Genomic DNA, 17,618 nt, shown 5'->3' with positions numbered 1-17,618 from the left:
AGCAGGTATTCATTAAATGCTCCTTGAATGAGTCAAATAATTGGTGAGGGGAGTGAATGATTGATACAGATAACATGCACCTTTGCTGAAAAAATTCAGATAGAACAGTGAAGATGTAGCATGAACATTCCCTCAGCAGTAACCACTGTTGATGGTTTACTTTTTTATCCGTCTAGAGTTTTTGTGTTCATTTTTCAGCCCTTTCATGTACCTACCGTGCACACAATTCCATCTCCCCTCCCTTTTTACAAACATAAATGGGATCAGTTTCATTTTGCCAGTTAACCTATCTGGACATGTCTACATAGCAATGTATAGAGTGCTGTCTTGTTCTTTTTTGTGGCTGCATAATATTTTATATGTAGAATTAAGCCACAATATTTTAACTGCTTGCTGTAGAACCCTGCCTAATACTCTGTTCTAAAGATAGCACTAATCTAGTAAAACAAAAGACAATGCGTGTTTAACGTTAGCTTCTTAAGTGTTTTTAAAAGCATTTTCTGTCCATATATACGTGTATTTTGTTCCTAGTTTATGAATGCCTCGGGATCAGGAAATAGTCATTAGTTCTTTGTACCTTACATGGTCTGTCTTGTCGCACATTCCCTATACCTGTAGGTTGAATTGAAGTTTTCCCTTGTTTTGACAAAATTATTTGATCATTACATAGTTAAAATTGCCCTGAATATTAGAACTGTTGAACAACTGAAGAGATTGGGGAGAAAACTGGTTTCTTATTTTGTTTAAATGATAATTGTTCTCCTGGAGGTCAAAAGTCTTTGTAATTTCCTGACTTTATCTGTTGAGGACATGGCATGATAGCTAAAGAACAAGTTAAGGTGCCCAACTGGGGTATGATTTAGTATCTATTAGGCTTCTTATTGCTTCGTGTGTATCAGGGCTCCACCCCCCCCTTCATGAAATGACTAATGGGGCAAAGTTGGCAGTGGCGCAGTTAGGATACAGTAAATTAATGCTGGGGTGCTAATTTCAACTGGCCTTGAAACCAGTCCTCCAGTGTCCTGGCTGCTTTCACCTTTGGGTGGGACTTATGTTCTATGAATACTCATTTGGGAGTTACTTTGTCGAGGTGCAATGCTGTCCTCTACTGAGTGTACTGGGGATGTTTTGTGAGGCTCTGTTGATTTGTAGGGTGAATTTGTAGGTATTTAGAGGAACAGTTGATCTGAAAATAATTGTCCTGCTCACCCGGCAGGCCAGCCCAGTGGACCGCCTGCTTCCCACTTGAAAGGCAACCCTTTCTTAAATGCTCCCTTGCCTTCTCTTGTACCCTCTGACCTTCCCACAGGGCCTACTGCCTTGTTGCGTTGATTGGCCCTCTCCATGTGTTAGCTTAGACACCTTAGCTGTGTATGTATGTGTGTGTCTTGTATTCAGTTGTGAACACTGGTTGTTGACAGCAGTGGGAGATAAAACATTAATGTGGTTGCTGAGATTTGCTTTGCTGACTTAGGAAAAGTTCTGCTTGACATTAAGCTGCTGTTTTCCATTTGTAAATGGGCTCTTTTTGGACTCCTGTTGGTTTAGAAGTGACCTCAGGATCAAAGTGTTGTAATTATTTTATAATTATTTTAATATCTTTAAGTAGTTACGTGGTGCTAAATGAGACAGTAAACCCTTACATTTTGTAGGGAGTGAACTTAATTACTCCTACAAAGAAATAATTTCAGGGCAGCCCGGGTAGCTCAGCAGTTTAGCGCTGCCTTCAGCCCACAGTGTGATCCTGGAGACCCAGGATCGAGTCCCGCGTTGGGCTCCCTGCGTGGAGCCTGCTTTGCTTCTCCCTCTGCCTGTGTCTCTGCGCTTCTCTCAATCTCTCTCTCTCTCTCTCTTTCTCTCTCTCATGAATAAATAAATAAAATCTTTTAAAAAATTATTTCAGGATGAATTTTGAAATAGGATTACAGAATGTCATTGTGGGAGGTCAGATGAAATCACCTTTCAGAGTTTTTGTTATTCTAAATTAATTGTTCAAAGCTTCTTGGGCTTAGGATACTTTAGTGGCATTAAATTTGTGGGCTCTCCGGTATTTATTACATATAAGTAAACCTAAAACATGTTTGTTATCTCCCTTTGTTAACAGTTGGTTATGTTTGCCTTGAAGATTTAAGTCTAAGAATACAACTTAGTTGTTAGAGTTGGCAGGCTTTGATCTGATGCTCCTTAAGATTCTTTGAGTCATCAAAGTATGAGAAAAGATTTTACCTAAACTTAGTAAAAACAGAGGTGTTCGAGGTATTGATACTTGGGGAACAGGAAAAAGAATCCTAAAAACTACTGCATTTATTTATATTCCATACAGACATACAATACTTTATTAAAACGTGACGTCCCAAGCAAACTAACAAAACAGGTTTTCACTGTTTTGTTTTATTTCTTTGAGGTCATGATTCTTCTTTCTTTCTTTTGCTTTAGGCTCCTGAGAGTTAAGCAATGGGGAGATCCCTGGACTTGCTTTATCTTCTGCTCCTCCTCCTGCAGCATTTTGGAGATGGTGACGGAAGCCCATCACTTGCCCAGATCCCTCTCCAGTTTACACACTTCCATTACAATGTCACCGTGCATGAAAACTCCGCAGCTAAAACCTATGTTGGGCATCCTGTGAAGATGGGTATTTACCTTACAGATCCATCGTGGGAGTTAAGGTACAAAATTGTTTCTGGAGACAATGAAAACCTTTTCAAAGCTGAAGAGTATGTTCTTGGAGACTTTTGCTTCTTAAGAATAAGGACCAAAGGAGGAAATACAGCTATTCTTAATAGAGAAGTGAAAGACCATTACACCTTGATAGTCAAAGCAGTTGAAAAAAATACTAATGCTGAAGCACGAGCCAAGGTCAGGGTGCAAGTGCTGGATACAAATGACTTGAGACCTCTCTTCTCACCCACCTCGTACAGTGTTTCCTTACCCGAAAACACAGCCATAAGGACCAGTATTGCAAGAGTCAGTGCCACAGATGCAGACATAGGAACCAATGGAGAGTTTTACTATAGTTTCAAAGACCGAACAGACATGTTTGCTATTCACCCAACCAGTGGCACAGTAGTTTTAACTGGTAGACTTGATTACGCAGAGACCAAGCTCTATGAAATGGAAATTCTGGCTGTGGACCGTGGGATGAAATTGTATGGTAGCAGTGGTATCAGCAGCATGGCCAAGCTGACCGTTCATGTGGAACAGGCCAACGGATGTGCTCCCGTGATAACAGCCGTGACGTTGTCACCATCAGAACTGGACAAGGACCCAACGTACGCAATCGTAACAGTGGATGACTGCGATCAGGGTCCCAATGGGGAAATAGCTTCCTTAACCATTGTGGCCGGTGACCTCCTTCAGCAGTTTAAAACGGTGAGGTCCTCTCCGGGGAGTAAAGAATATAAAGTCAAAGCAGTTGGCGGCGTTGATTGGGACAGTCATCCTTTTGGCTACAATCTGACACTGCAGGCTAAAGACAAAGGAACTCCTCCCCAGTTCTCTTCTGTAAAAGTAATTCATGTGGCTTCTCCACAGTTCAAAGCCGGCCCGGTCAAGTTTGAAAAGGATGTTTATAGAGTGGAAATCAGTGAATTTGCTCCTTCTCATACACCCGTGGTCATGGTGAAGGCCACACCCAGTTATTCTCATCTGAGGTATGTTTTTAAAAGTACACCTGGAAAAGCTAAATTTGGTTTAAATCACAACACCGGTCTCATTTCCATTTTAGAACCAGTTAAAAGACAGCAGGCGTCCCATTTTGAGTTGGAAGTGACAACCAGTGACAGAAGAGCCTCCACCAGAGTCTTGGTTAAAGTCTTAAGTGCAAATAGCAATCCCCCTGAATTTACCCAGACCGCTTACAAAGCCTCTTTTGATGAGAATGTGCCCATTGGTACGGCTGTCATGAGTGTGAGTGCCGTAGACCCCGATGAGGGGGAGAACGGGTATGTGACTTACAGTATTGCCAATTTAAATCACGTGCCATTCGTCATTGACCATTTCACCGGTGCTGTGAGTACTTCAGAAAACTTGGACTATGAGCTCATGCCTCGAGTTTATACTCTGAGGATCCGGGCATCCGACTGGGGCTTGCCGTACCGCCGGGAAGTCGAAGTCCTTGCCACAGTGACCCTCAATAACTTGAATGACAACACGCCCTTGTTTGAGAAAATCAACTGTGAGGGAACGATTCCCAGGGATCTAGGTGTGGGGGAGCAAATAACTACCGTTTCTGCCATCGATGCCGATGAACTTCAGTTGGTCCGATACCAGATTGAAGCTGGAAATGAACTGGATCTGTTTAGCTTAAACCCCAACTCTGGGGTGCTGTCCCTGAAGCAGTCGCTCCTGGAAGGCTTGGGGACCAGGGTGTCCTTTCACAGCCTGAGAATCACAGCTACAGATGGAGAGAATTTTGCCACGCCGTTATACATCAACCTCACGGTGGCCGCCAGCCGCAAGCCAGTCCACTTGCAGTGTGAAGAGACTGGCGTTGCCAAAATGCTGGCGGAGAAGCTCCTGCAGGCCAATAAGTTACACAGTCAGGGAGAGGTCGAGGATGTTTTCTTTGATTCCCACTCGGTCAATGCGCACACTCCACAGTTCAGAAGTTCCCTTCCAACTGGCATCGAGGTAAAGGAAAACCATCCAGTGGGTTCCAACATAATTGTCCTGAATGCCACTGACCTTGACACTGGCTTCAATGGAAAACTGGTCTATGCTATTTCTGGAGGAAATGAGGATAGTTGCTTCATTATTGACATGGAAACTGGAATGCTAAAAATCTTATCGCCGCTTGACCGTGAAACGACGGACAAGTACACCCTGAACATTACAGTGTCTGACCTTGGTATACCACAGAAGGCCGCTTGGCGTCTCATAGACATCAGAGTTCTGGATGCCAATGATAATCCCCCGGAGTTTTTACAGGAGAGCTATTTTGTGGAAGTGAGCGAAGACAAAGAGATTAATAGTGAAATCATCCAGGTCGAAGCCACAGATAAAGATTTAGGGCCAAATGGACACGTGACCTACTCTATTCTTACAGACACAGATAAATTTTCCATTGACAGCATGACCGGCGTTGTTAAAATCGTGTACCCTTTGGATCGAGAAGTACAGCAGGTGCATTACTTAAAGATTGAGGCCAGGGATCAAGCCAGAGAAGAGCCCCAGTTGCTTTCCACTGTGCTTTTGAAAGTATCATTGGAGGATGTTAATGACAACCCACCTAGATTCATTCCACCTAATTACCGTGTGAAAGTTCGGGAGGACCTTCCAGAAGGAACCATAATCATGTGGTTGGAGGCCTATGATCCTGACTTAGGTCAGTCTAGCCAAGTGAGGTACAGTCTTCTGGACCACGGAGAAGGACACTTTGATGTGGATAAACTCAGTGGAGCCGTCAGAATTGTGCAGCATTTGGACTTTGAGAAGAAGCAAGTGTATAATCTCACCGTGAGGGCCAAAGACAAAGGGAAGCCGGTTTCTCTGTCTTCCACTTGCTATGTGGAAGTTGAGGTCATTGACGTGAATGAGAACTTACACCCACCAGTGTTTTCCAGCTTCGTGGAAAAGGGTGTAGTGAAAGAAGATGTCCCAGTTGGTTCCTCGGTAATGACAGTATCTGCTCGTGATGAGGACACAGGAAGAGACGGGGAGATCCGCTATTCCATTAGAGATGGTTCCGGGGTTGGTGTTTTCAAAATAGATGAAGAAACCGGTAAATATATTCTTATTACTCTGGTTTTCCTAAAGTGAACGTCTGCCTGGCGCTAGCTGCTTTACTGTTGCCTTTCGGCCTCTGTCCGGGCTCAACGTGGAAGTGCACAGGCATGCTTTTTCTGCTTTTCCAGGTGGCTCTGTGTGCTGTAAGCAGTGAGTTTGGAACCAGAGGAACTTGAATGACTTGGGATAAAATGGGTTTAAAAAAAACACACACACACACTGGAGGAAGTTGAAATCGTCACCAGTGATACTGATCTTTTAAGTTTGTGCTCTATATTATCAGAAGCATCACTGTGGTTTTGCTGTAACTTTGAGAAAGCATTCCAGAGCTTTTCAAGCTAGTGTGTTTGCAAGACTTAGAACAGCCCCCACCACTACCTGGCGTGCCTTGCAGAGGTTATTGAACACCTGCGAGATGATGCAGTGCACAGAGAGGACCCTCTGCTAAACCTTCCCGGGTGTGGGCTGCTTTCCGTGGGAGCCCCTCCAGGTTTCGTTGAGAGGCAGATGTAGGGTAGAGCAGTGTTGAAGGGACTTGGCTCTTTCGGTTGCTCGTGGGGTGATCTTGACAGGTTAATTATCTTATGGAAACCGACTTCCTGGGTCAGATGGGGACGCTCAGAATGGCTGCAGGATGAATGCGAGGTAAAGTGAAAGAACCTGACAGAGCTGCCCAGCATGCGGTAGGGTCTGTTCATGTCTTGGAAGTGGTAGGAATGCTTTGTTAGGATTCTCTTCCACCTGGAAGCCAGAACACCCAAGACAGCCGGTTTATGCCAGAGTGTGTATTGTTTCGCACCTCCTGCACATCTCTAATTTAGCTGCTTTTCATGGATATTACAGTTCTGTGTCAGTCTCCTCCCCACAGACCGGGTGGCTTCAACCACAGACATTGCTCTTCTCACAGTTCTGGAGGCTGGAAGTGTTGGCATGGTTTTCTCTGAGCCTTTTCTCCTTGGTTTGTCTTCTCCCTGTGTCTTCACACCATCGTCCCTGTGTATGTGTGTGTCCTCATCTCTTCTCAAAAGGACAACAGTCCTGTTGGATTAGGGACCACCCTAATGAGCTCATTTTATTTCTCTCTTTTAAGTTCTTATCTACATCATGTTCTGAGATAGAGATGTTTGGGACCTGAACGCATGAATTTTGGGGGAGCCAATTCAGCCCCAAACCACGTTTCAGGACAGGCTTTTAGCTCATGTGTTTACTCAGCCCTAGCAAGCAGGTACCAGGCATATAGAAGCTGCTCATTAAATGTTGGATGATTGAGTAAATTAATGATTAGTTTGGGTTTGAATGTCCTGCCTTCTGAGAATGGTGGTGGAAAAGAAGGAAACTGTGGGTAGTAATCACAGTGCTAGATTAACTGCCATAGATAGAGTTCAGTTTATTAATCTCATTGGTATTTCCTTTATGACTATATCCATTCTAAAAAAAGATGCTTTTCTTAATACGTTGAAACTTTTTAAGTTTATATTCAGTAATCCCACAAATAAATTCTTTAGTTAATACCCACCCCACCAACCATGTGTATATCTAACATGCATAAAGTACAAGAAACATTATTATCCTAGAAATGAGTCATTTTAGAGGCTGTAATATTTTTAATGTACTTTTGTTTATTCATGGAATTTTTTTTCTAATGAGTTATATACCAGTAGCATGGTATATAGAAGTATCAATGGATTATATACCTTTGTTTTTTTTTTTTATACCTTTCATCTAAAATACCAGGTTTTATTTTTTAATTCTTTTTTTAAGTTTCTAGATACTTATTTGTCTTTATTTTTTAATTTCAGTATAATTAATGTATAAAATACCATATTTCTTTTTTAAAAAATTTTATTTATTCATGAGAGACACAGAGAAGCAGAGACACACAGGAAGAGGGAAGAAGCGGGCTCCGCACAGGGAGCCCCATGTGGGACCTGATCCCCAGACCTGGGATCACGCCCTGAGCCGGAGGCAGATGCTCAACTGCTGAGCCACCCAGGTATCCCAATACCAGATTTCTGTTTATTTTTTTATTTTTTTACATTTTACTGCTATTTAAAATCTTTAATCAGATTTCATCAGATTATCAGCCATATGACATGTCACGATTAGCTTTCTATAAAATAACTTTGCTTTCTGTGTACATTGTCCGTGCCATAAAAAATAAAACCATATACTAGGTAGAGAACTTTATTAACCTTGCTCCAAACTTTATTACCAGGCTTCTTCAGCTTAATTAGCTGCAAAGAATGAATTGTGTCTGAGCAAAAACTGAAAACCATGTCCAAGGAGTTTGGGCTTAAAAATCTTAAGAGCTCTAGATTTTATCGGATCCCTGAACAACATTTTGAAAAGGAAGTGCTAGTATAATATAACAGTTGCCAGTAACTTCTTCAGGTTCTGTCTTCTTTAGAAGTTGACCCATTTTACTTTGCTTGTTCTGAATTCTCCAAGAGATCCAGAGCATCACCATCATCCTGGTCTCCAGTAGCAGGTAGTACTTGCTGTCCACAGGTTGTGTGGGCAGAGCTTCCGCCAGTTGTCCTGAACTGGTCAGACTGTGGGCACCCAGTTGCTTTAAGATGCTGGGCGGCGTCAGTATGGTCTGGAATGGCGGAAGTGTTCACGGCCAGGGATGCCTGTGCTTCAGCGTTGCCAAAGCAGATCCCCCCCGTTCCTTGGTTTGTGAACATAGTTCTTTAGTAGCAGAGATACTGTTTACCCCTCCAACTTCAAGCAGAGCGGAAGTTTTTTTTTATCATCTGCTGTAGCTGTTTTATGAACCACCTCTGGGCGAGCATTTCCTTTCTCACCAGCATGCACCTGTGCTTGCAGTTTGGCGAATTTCTCCCGGTTCACCATCCCTTTCTTGCATCTCATTGGAGCGGGAATGGGACTGCATGGTGGGGACACGACTAGGGTTGGTGCTCAGGGTGGGTCTCGGGTGGACCAGCTGTGATTAGGTGCACACCCCTGGGGATGCAGGTGGGTTTTATAGCCAGATATTTAAGTAATAGTTTACTGGCTTCTGTTGGTCACACTATTTTCTTATAGTCGCTCATCTGAAGAGTAGAATATATAAATATTTTGTCCTCCTCTCCAATATTAATTTGAATTTTCAGGTACAACATCAACGTAGAAGAATGCCCCAAATTTAAGAACTGCAGCTGAAACAATGCATATGTTTATGAATTTCCTAAGAATAATTATTCCTACTCCCCCCCCCCCCCTTTTCTGAAGTAGCTCTTGAAAGCCTAGAAAGAATTGGTACAAGTTAAAGTTGAGACAAAAATAGGACCACAATCTTATTTTACATTACCTGATGACTTAATTATATGAGCAGTGCCTTTTGGGTTTTTCTTTCAAGTGGGAAAAGTATTTTTATTGTTGCTTTTTTTTTTTAAGATTTTGTTTATTCATGAGACGCACAGAGAAAGAGGCAGATATATAGGCAGAGGGAGAAACAGGTGCCCTGCAGGGAACCTGTTGTGAGATTCTATCCCAGGACCCTGGGATCTTGCCCTGAGTCAAAGGCAGATGCTCAACCACTGAGCCACCCAGGTGTCCCTTTATTGTTGCTTTTTATGTATGTATTATTTTTTAGAGTGTGTGTGCACACACGTGAGCAGGGGAAGGGTAGAGGGTGAGGGAGAGAGAGAACGTCAAGCAGGCTTCATGCTCAACATGGAGGCTGATGTGGGGCTTGATCTCATCACCTCAGCTGAAGCCAAGAGCCAACCGCTTAACTGACCAAGCCACCCAGGCGTCCCTATTGTTGCTTTTCAAAGACTCACTTAGAAATAAGTATTTTTTTGTCTATAAATTTAAGAGACTGGGATATTCTTACTAGCAGGATAGTAAGGCAACCGACCAAACAAGGCCGTGTTCTGAAACCTGTAGTAGTTTTCAGAGCTCAATGGCAAGGCCAGAGTTTTCTCCTGGTAACTTAGTGGGGACTGTGGGGTGAAATGAGACTGGGCTGCAGGGTTGTTAAGTGTGTAAGAAACTGGTGTGTGTCTCCCTAAATACTGACATATGAAGGTGAAAAGTCGGAAATTTCTCGATCATCTGTTGCAGTCTTTGGCTTGACAGAAAAAAAATACTTAATATACCGTAGATTAATGGTTATGTGTTTTTTGGAATTGATACAATAGTGATACAATAGTATTTACACATTGGCCTATATACGTTATAAGATGTTTTTGGCAGTAGAATTATCATCTCTACTTATTTTAGAATTATCAGCCCGGGTTATTTTAGAGATTCTTGGCAAGACAGTTGGCATCACAGTGTAGAATTCCTTCAGGAAAAGTCAATATGTTTTGTGCAGTAGAAATACTAAAATTAGGTATGTTCTTTTTTGGGGCTTGTCTAACTAATTCCTAGTGGAGGTTGAAAATGTGGAGAGGTGCCTGTCCGATGAAGAAAAGTAGGGGGCTTTCAGGAACACAGGTGGGGACCCCCTAGGACCTGACACTGAAAGTCAGCGTGGGCTGGAGATGGCCTGGCTTGGGTCTGGCTTAATAGCATCTTCCTGGAACTTCATATGCTGTTCATTGCCCATTTCTTCTGTGCTGTTACTTTGTCTTCTAGTGACAAGGGCTGGTGTAGGATCAAGAACCTGTCCGCTTAATTGTTCGTGTCTTGCTTTTGACTTAACTTTAAACTATAGTGTTGGTTGAATAACAAGTTTTGGGGGTCTTTTATCTATTTCAGCATTGTCAAATATGTGTATCATTTGTGTTCTTTTCATAGAACAATATAATCAGGAATCTGAATTTGTTCTTACTATTTTTATGCTCTATTTCTTTAAAAAAAAGTCTACTTACATGTGAAACATCCCCTGAAAAGTAGTTTTTTAGTTTTTTTTTTTGAAACAGAAATTCTATGAACTACCTAAAATACGCAGCCAAATGTACAGTCCTGTTAGCTCTGCATTTTGTACATATTTTGCTAATTGGCTTTGCAGGGAGGTAACATGGGATTGCAGCGTGGGGGTGATTGTCATTTGACTCCTCTGATAATCTCTCACTGTGTCACATGCTTTTCCTGGAGAGGCCTCTGGGTTTTGATGAACTGTTCTGACAAATCCACGCCCACGTGATTGTCCACTTCAGGTTTGGAGGTTCCGTGAAACAATTTGGGAAATAGGTCTTGTTAGGGAGCTGATCTCTAGGGCTCTGATTAAAATTACCACCCCCCTCCTTTTGTCTCCTGAAAAATCTACCAAGAAGGTCATAAAGCAGATTTAACAATATGTTAGTAGAGGATCTCCGAAGCGTGTGTAATGTCACATTTAGATTTTTCATTTGTCTGACTTTATACTTCTCAGCGTTTACCCTCATTCTCACTGCAAATAAGTGCCCAACCAGCTTTGTTATAATCTTCAACGTTGAGCAGAATAGAATCTGGAGTATCTCTCTCCCAGATTTATGGAATAAAGTCAGCTTCGTGTTCTTGGCTGATAGGTACACATGCAAGTTAATTATTACTTGGGCATCAGTAAAAAGGTGCAGCTTCTTGTTAGTCTTTAAGGAACTGCCTAGAAAAATGCTTAGCCGAAAGATCTTTTTTTTTTTTTTTTTTTTTTTAAACTGCTGATAGTTGAGGCCTTATTCCCCTGATGTATATGTCCTGGAGTAGGATGCCATTAAGTATGTTTTCCCTTCCGACTAGAGTACTTTGGTTCAGTTTTTGGCTGTTAGTATAATGCAACCCAGTAAGTGTTTCCCTCTTCCACATCTACTTATTTGGGGAGACCATGTTTTTCATTAAGATAAGAGCAAATTTCTAAACTTACTAATTCTGTGTTGCCCTTAGAATCCCAGCTGTGGTTTCAGAATTAAAATTTACATTTCGGTGAAAAGACTTGCAAAGAATTAATATGGAAGTACAGCTGCTGCAACAAGATAAATCATCATTCGTGAAATATGGGACCTTTCTCTTAAGAGATCATGGTTGCATTCACATCATGAGGGAGTGGTATTGCACGGTTTCTGGATTACCCGTTTGGAGACTAGCTCCCGGCTCTCCTTCATTAGGGGGCACAGAATGAATGGATTTGTGTAGTGGGACTAGAAGGGCATTCCAGGCCAGGTTAGCCTTACTGTTGACCTCAGCAAAAGGGAAAATGTTTCTGGGGCTCCTTTCAGATTTGGTGGAAGTCTGAATATTTTAATTATTATCTTAATTACTTAAGTTTAAAAAAAAAAAAAACTTTCTCTCCCAACTTAAAGTAGGATCTTACGCATACAACCAGGGACCTATGTTTTCTTCCTGGGGCCTGTTGTCCTGACAGGAAGTAGAATGCCAGGGACCGTATATTCATGGCCTCTGTTAGGACCAAAAAGTCTGAGAGTGGCTGAAAGCTGGGCCGTCCTGAGGAGTGTGGTGTGCTGTGCGGGGACCCATTACCTCTTCTGGAGCTTCTGGAGCTGGGCCGAGGACTCCTGGCAGCAGGGGCTTGAACAGAGACTCAGGGAGTTCACAGATTTGTTGGTGAGAGGGCTTCTGTGTTGGCATCTCCTGCCTTGTGTGGCCGCAGCTGCTGTGGTATTCTTACTCTCTGTTCTCTTCCTAGGAACATTGAGCAGAAAAGACCCCAATTTCTTAGCCACAGTGAGATAGGAAATCAGGGCTTGGCAGAAATTGTATTCTGATAATGTGCCATTGCTTTGTTTAGGAGTAAAAATTTGCTCTTTTGTGCGTGTGAGGATCCTAGTCCAGGCAGGGAGGGCCTGGTAATTTCTGCTGGGGACAGGATCCTCCTCTGAAGTTGGAGGATGTCAAGGTGCAAATAGAGTCTAATGAGGAATCCTAAGGAAGTTCATTTTGTTTTCAGAGAAAACAGGATCCGCTTGTCTTTAGTTATTTGTATGGTATTTAACAAGTTAATGCTCTGAGTCCTGATTGAATACTTGTGGGGAGGAGTTGGGTTGTAAATCTCTAAAGGCTGACATACAGGTGGTATGATGCTGTGAAGCAGAATGCGGTGAAGCTTTGCAGTGCCTTTATGTAATCCTAAATGTTGGTGAGGGCCAGAATCTGGATGGGTTGGAGTAGAAAAAACAACTTCGAATATGCTCCCTTTGGCCGTGTGCTTTCAGTGATTATGATAATAATGATGAAAGATGTCAGTAAAATGAACCACAGACACTTACTATTACTACCAGGTGTTGTTCTAAACACCCTGTATATGTTAATTTATTTAATTGTCATGACTACAAGATAGATACAATTCCATGTTGCTGATGAGGGCAGTTCACAGAGAAGCTAAGTCACTTGCCTAAGACCTCTTGGATACCAGTTGGCAGAACCAGCAGGACTGTGCATGTCAAGGCTACATTTCACTGCCTCTCACTCTTTGTAGAGTGTTCTAGAGATGCTCTAAGGAAGCCTATTTGAAAACAACTAGTTGAAGATTTATTTATTTATTTATTTAAGAGAGTAGAACACAAGTGGGAGAGGAAGGTAGAAGGACAGGGTGCTGGATGCGGGGCTTGATCGCTGGACCCCACGATCTTGACCTGAGCTGAAGGCAGACACTTAACTGACTAAGCCATGCAGGCGCCCCTGAAAACTACTAGTTGAGTGGGATCCTGAACTGGGTTGAGCTGAGCTGGGCTGGAGACCTGAATCCCAGATAGTATTGGATCTAACAGTCTTCTTCCATCATTTCCTCTCAAGGTGGCATGTTGGTCTTTAGCATGTTGACATGAACAGAATTTTAGAAATACATAGGGTGGTGTTTAAGCAATTTAAGATTATTCCAATGAAGTGATCGGTAGTGAGGGACTCATGCTGAGTACAGAGGGTCTCACTGTCTAGTGGAGATGGACTAGTGTCTCACCTGTTTGCAGTTGTGAAGGTCTAATCTTCTTATAAATAATGCTGCCTCTGTGAACAGTACAGGATGTTAATTGGAACCTTTTCTCATCAAAACCATGTTTTAGGTGGTTGTTTGGGTCCTGGCTAACCTTTAAAACCAATTTTAACCCGCTGAATAGCTGAAGTTAATGTACAGCTCCCCCCACCCCCTTCCCACTGTATCACGTTCCCTGTAGTCCTCGTCTCTGGCAGTGTCCTCCTACTGAGGTCTTGGCTTCAGCATCTGTCCTCCCTGGCCATCTGGTTTGTGCCAGTGAACTTGTTCTTCTCAGCCCTCTTGGCAAGGAACCATTTTTATGTTCCAAGACTCCTTTAAGACTTGAGTGTCCATTACTTGATGAATAGCCTCTGTGGATAGAGATTTAATGCTCAGTTAATATCTGGCTTGGTATGCCCCTCCCCCCCCAGCATATTGTCTGCATTGCCCAATAATGAAAATTGAGTAGATTCTAAACCTTTGGGTGTTTGTCTATTGTTGGAATTTTTTTTTTTTTTTTGCCATTTTTCCCCTTTTGTTTTGACTCTGGATTATTTTAATTCATAAGGCTGTATTTGTCAAGGTTTCATTATCTATTAGATTTTATTTTGTACACTTTGCAGTTACCTTAATGGCACTTTTTAAAAAAAAAATCAAGCCATGTTGGTTAAAAATAGTGCATGCTGCCCAAGACATAATGCTTCGAAGCACAGTCTTTTCATGTCTTTGTTACTAGGAATAAATGGGCTTGGAGAGCTTCCTTTTCGAGGGCACATGCTTGTACTTGTCGAATTGGCAGTTACCCCATGTAACAGCAGTGACAGTCTAGGAAACTATTCACATATGCACTTCCAGGGTCAGACTTAGCAGTGAAGTTGCCTTGCTAGTTAAACAGTGACATCTCCAGAATATCTGATAATGGTCTGGAACCTGTTACATTGTTAGGCCTCCACGTGGCTGAGGGAGCTGACCTGTTGGAAGAGAGTCTTTTTATTTTATTTTTTTTAAGATTTTATTTATTTATTCATGAAAGACACAGAGAGGCAGAGACTTAGGCAGAGGGAGAAGCAGGCTCCACGCAGGGAGCCCGAAGTGGGACTCAGTCACAGGACCCCAGGATCACACCCTGAGCCAGAGGCAGACACTCAACCACTGAGGCATCCAGGTGGCCCAGAAGAGAGTTCAGGATTCACATGCCAAGAGAGGTACTAAATGTAATCTTTTTAGTTTCAGCCTAATTAATTTTTTCCTTTTTTGATAAAAGTTACCCAGCAATTTCCATGGTTTCAGAAGATTTCTTTCTAGTTTGTGGTTATTTAACCATATTTTTACCACCAGTGAGCTTTTTTTTTTGCCCTTATCACCATCCCTGTGTAAATGTAGGTCACATTAATTGAATGCTTACTATGTACAGCCCTATTTTAAGCTCTTTTCCTAAGTTGTCTCCCCAGATCTTCCCAATAATTCATGAGTAAAATTGGATGGTAATATGCTGTGTTCATGTAGGGCCTGTATTAAATTCTAAAGATATGACCAGTGATGGGGATTATGGTACATATTGACCTTGTGCCATTGAATTTTGAAATCGTGTGTGTGGGTGTTTACGTGGTGTAATGGAGATTGATGTGGTTTGAAGTGTGGTGCTTTGAGGGTATTGTGGTCATACAGACATGAAGCTTGAAGCAGAGGTGTTCATCTATCATCGGATCTTTATTAAAACCCTTTGGCGTCTCCCGTACAGAAAGCCCTAGCTTTTTAACACAGGGTGTTGTGGCCTCGGAGACTTTCCTCCCCCTCCCCCTTGTGTGTGCTCTCTCCTTCCTTGGCTCCCATTCATCCCCTGTGCTTTAGCCAAATGGAGCCAGGCCCTCCACCCTGCTCTGCCCCATTGTGTCCTATCTCCCAGCCTTTGGGGGACACATTGATCCCTTGATCGGCTCTTACTAACCCTAACTCTGCGGAGTAAATCTCCTGACGAGCCTTGTCCTCCTTATGGAGCTCATTCTTCTTCTTTTCTCGTGTGTACTTTCTTTTAGTATTAGTGTATCACTCTGGTATGAATGTTTATTTGTCCTTTTTCCTCTAAATCATCTGCTTCTTGTGTGGGTAGATGCTAAGTCTTTAACCACCAGACTCCTATAAAAGGCGCTTGATGAATACTGGTTAGGTTGGCCTAACAAGCCATTATTGCCTCTCTTGAAACAGGTAGTCTTTGCTCTCGTGGCACTTTGCAAATGCTCTTCTGTCACAAGTCAGGTATTCTCTCTTTCTTGTCTGTCTTCTAGAACTAAAGGACAGAGTACAGAGTAACTCCTCTAGCCTCTCCCTAGCACCGAGGCAGGCAGGGCAGTGCAGAGCGCTTGTTTACTCAACAAACTGATGGTACTACTGTATCAATAATGGTAGTCATAAGATGGAGAGAAACCTTTCCTCCACCACCTGTCTCTTTCTAGACTTCCAGACAATGGTTCTTAATAGTTCTAGCATTACAGAAACTTTGGAGAATCTGTTGAAAGCTGTATATTTTGTCTTCAGAGACTTGCAGTTTGGTTGTAATAGCAGGTGGCTTGTGAAAAGCTAAACCTCCATGTCCTTGGATCTCTATTCTAGAGCTTCCAGGGCTGCCAGTCCTCAGGAGTTCTCATAAAGGAGGACCAGATAGCAAGGAGGAAGATGATACTGATGATGATGACGACGGTGACAGTGGTAGTGACATGCATTTGAAAGATGCTCAATAGCCTGAGCCTATTTTTATATACACTTCATGCCACTTAGTCTAAAATGTGCTTATTACACAGTAGGTGTCATTTCTATTTTATAGGTGAGGTAGATCAACCTTTACAATAGACACATGGCAACCACTTTTCTGTGTACTTGTGTGTGTGCTTAAAATGATTCAAGACAGTCTGTCATTCAAGACTCTTTACAAGTGATACCGTAGCCTTTAGAATAGTTTTTTACAAGCCTGTATCATCAGATAGCCCTGTCTCATGTAAGTGTACAAGACAATTAAAATAATTACAATACACATAATACTCAGTATATCTTTTTTTTTTTTAAAGATTATTTATTTATTTATTCATGAGAGACACAGAGAGAGGCAGAGACACAGGCAGAGGGTGAGCAGGCTCCCTGCAAGGAGCCTGACAGGGGACTCGATCCAGGGTCTCCAGGATCACATCCTGGACTGAAGGTGGTGCTAAACCGCTGAGCCACCCAGGCTGCCCAGTATATCCATTTTTAAGGTAAGCCACCCTCTAGGCCAGGATCTGATCTCCTGTGTGGCTAGTTTACCATGGAGACCCTCTGTTGCTCAGCCTGTGTGCCTTTATTTATTAAGATAAAATGACCTGTTAGACTTCTAATAATAAAGTTAACTTTCTTAACAGAGTGTCTTTTTACTTAAATGGACTTAAAAATCAGAGCATTTGGGATTTAATTGGCCTATTTTAGTTTTGTAAATAGTCCCTTATTCCATACAAAAGGAAAAATTTGAAAAATAATGACTTGTTAATGGTGGCTCTTCTTATAATAAAGAGTTTTCTCCTGCCATCTAAAAGGAGCATTAAGCAGCTTTACAAAAAACAAACAAAACAAAACAACAACAAAAAACAGCTTTACAGTGACAGACGGAACAAATATGTGTGTGACAAAATGTTCTCATCTGTGATTTATGGACATTGATACTCCTATCACTTCAAGTCAGTCTGTTTTTTGACCCCTGGAGATGACTTTTTGTAAACAGTAATTTTGGAATCTTTCATGAAGTAATGTTTTCTTTAACATAAGTTGAGGACATTCTGTTAGTTGAAAGCAGAAACAGTTTTTTGGAAAGTGACTGTAACGTTGGGTTAACTTGGGACGCCTGGGTGGCTCAGTGGTTGAGTGTCTGCCCTGCCCTCAGCTCAGGTCATGTTCCTGGGGTCCTGGGTCCTGGTATCCTGCTTCTCCCTCTGCTTATGTCTCTGCCTCTCTGTGTCTCTCATGAATAAAGAAATAAAATCTTAAAGTTGGGTTAGCTTTAAAATATTTTTAA

At 42.2% G+C, this 17,618-nt stretch overlaps 1 protein-coding gene across 6 annotated transcripts in view; it reads left to right on the top strand.

The window, feature by feature from the left end:
• The window catches only part of FAT1 (FAT atypical cadherin 1), a 128,176-nt gene that overhangs the window by 12,516 nt on the left and 98,042 nt on the right, over positions 1-17,618 (top strand). For all 6 annotated transcript variants that reach the window (XM_041753850.1, XM_041753844.1, XM_041753846.1 and 3 more), the window contains exon 2: positions 2,437-5,719. In XM_041753850.1, the coding sequence (XP_041609784.1) occupies positions 2,455-5,719 (3,265 nt within the window). In that variant the 5' untranslated portion in view covers positions 2,437-2,454. The remainder of the gene's footprint in view (positions 1-2,436; positions 5,720-17,618) is intronic.

Source organism: Vulpes lagopus, chromosome 4 (genome assembly GCF_018345385.1).
Source record: "Vulpes lagopus strain Blue_001 chromosome 4, ASM1834538v1, whole genome shotgun sequence".
In the NCBI taxonomy this organism is placed as follows: domain Eukaryota; kingdom Metazoa; phylum Chordata; class Mammalia; order Carnivora; family Canidae; genus Vulpes; species Vulpes lagopus.
This window is presented reverse-complemented; position numbering and strand designations above follow the sequence as displayed.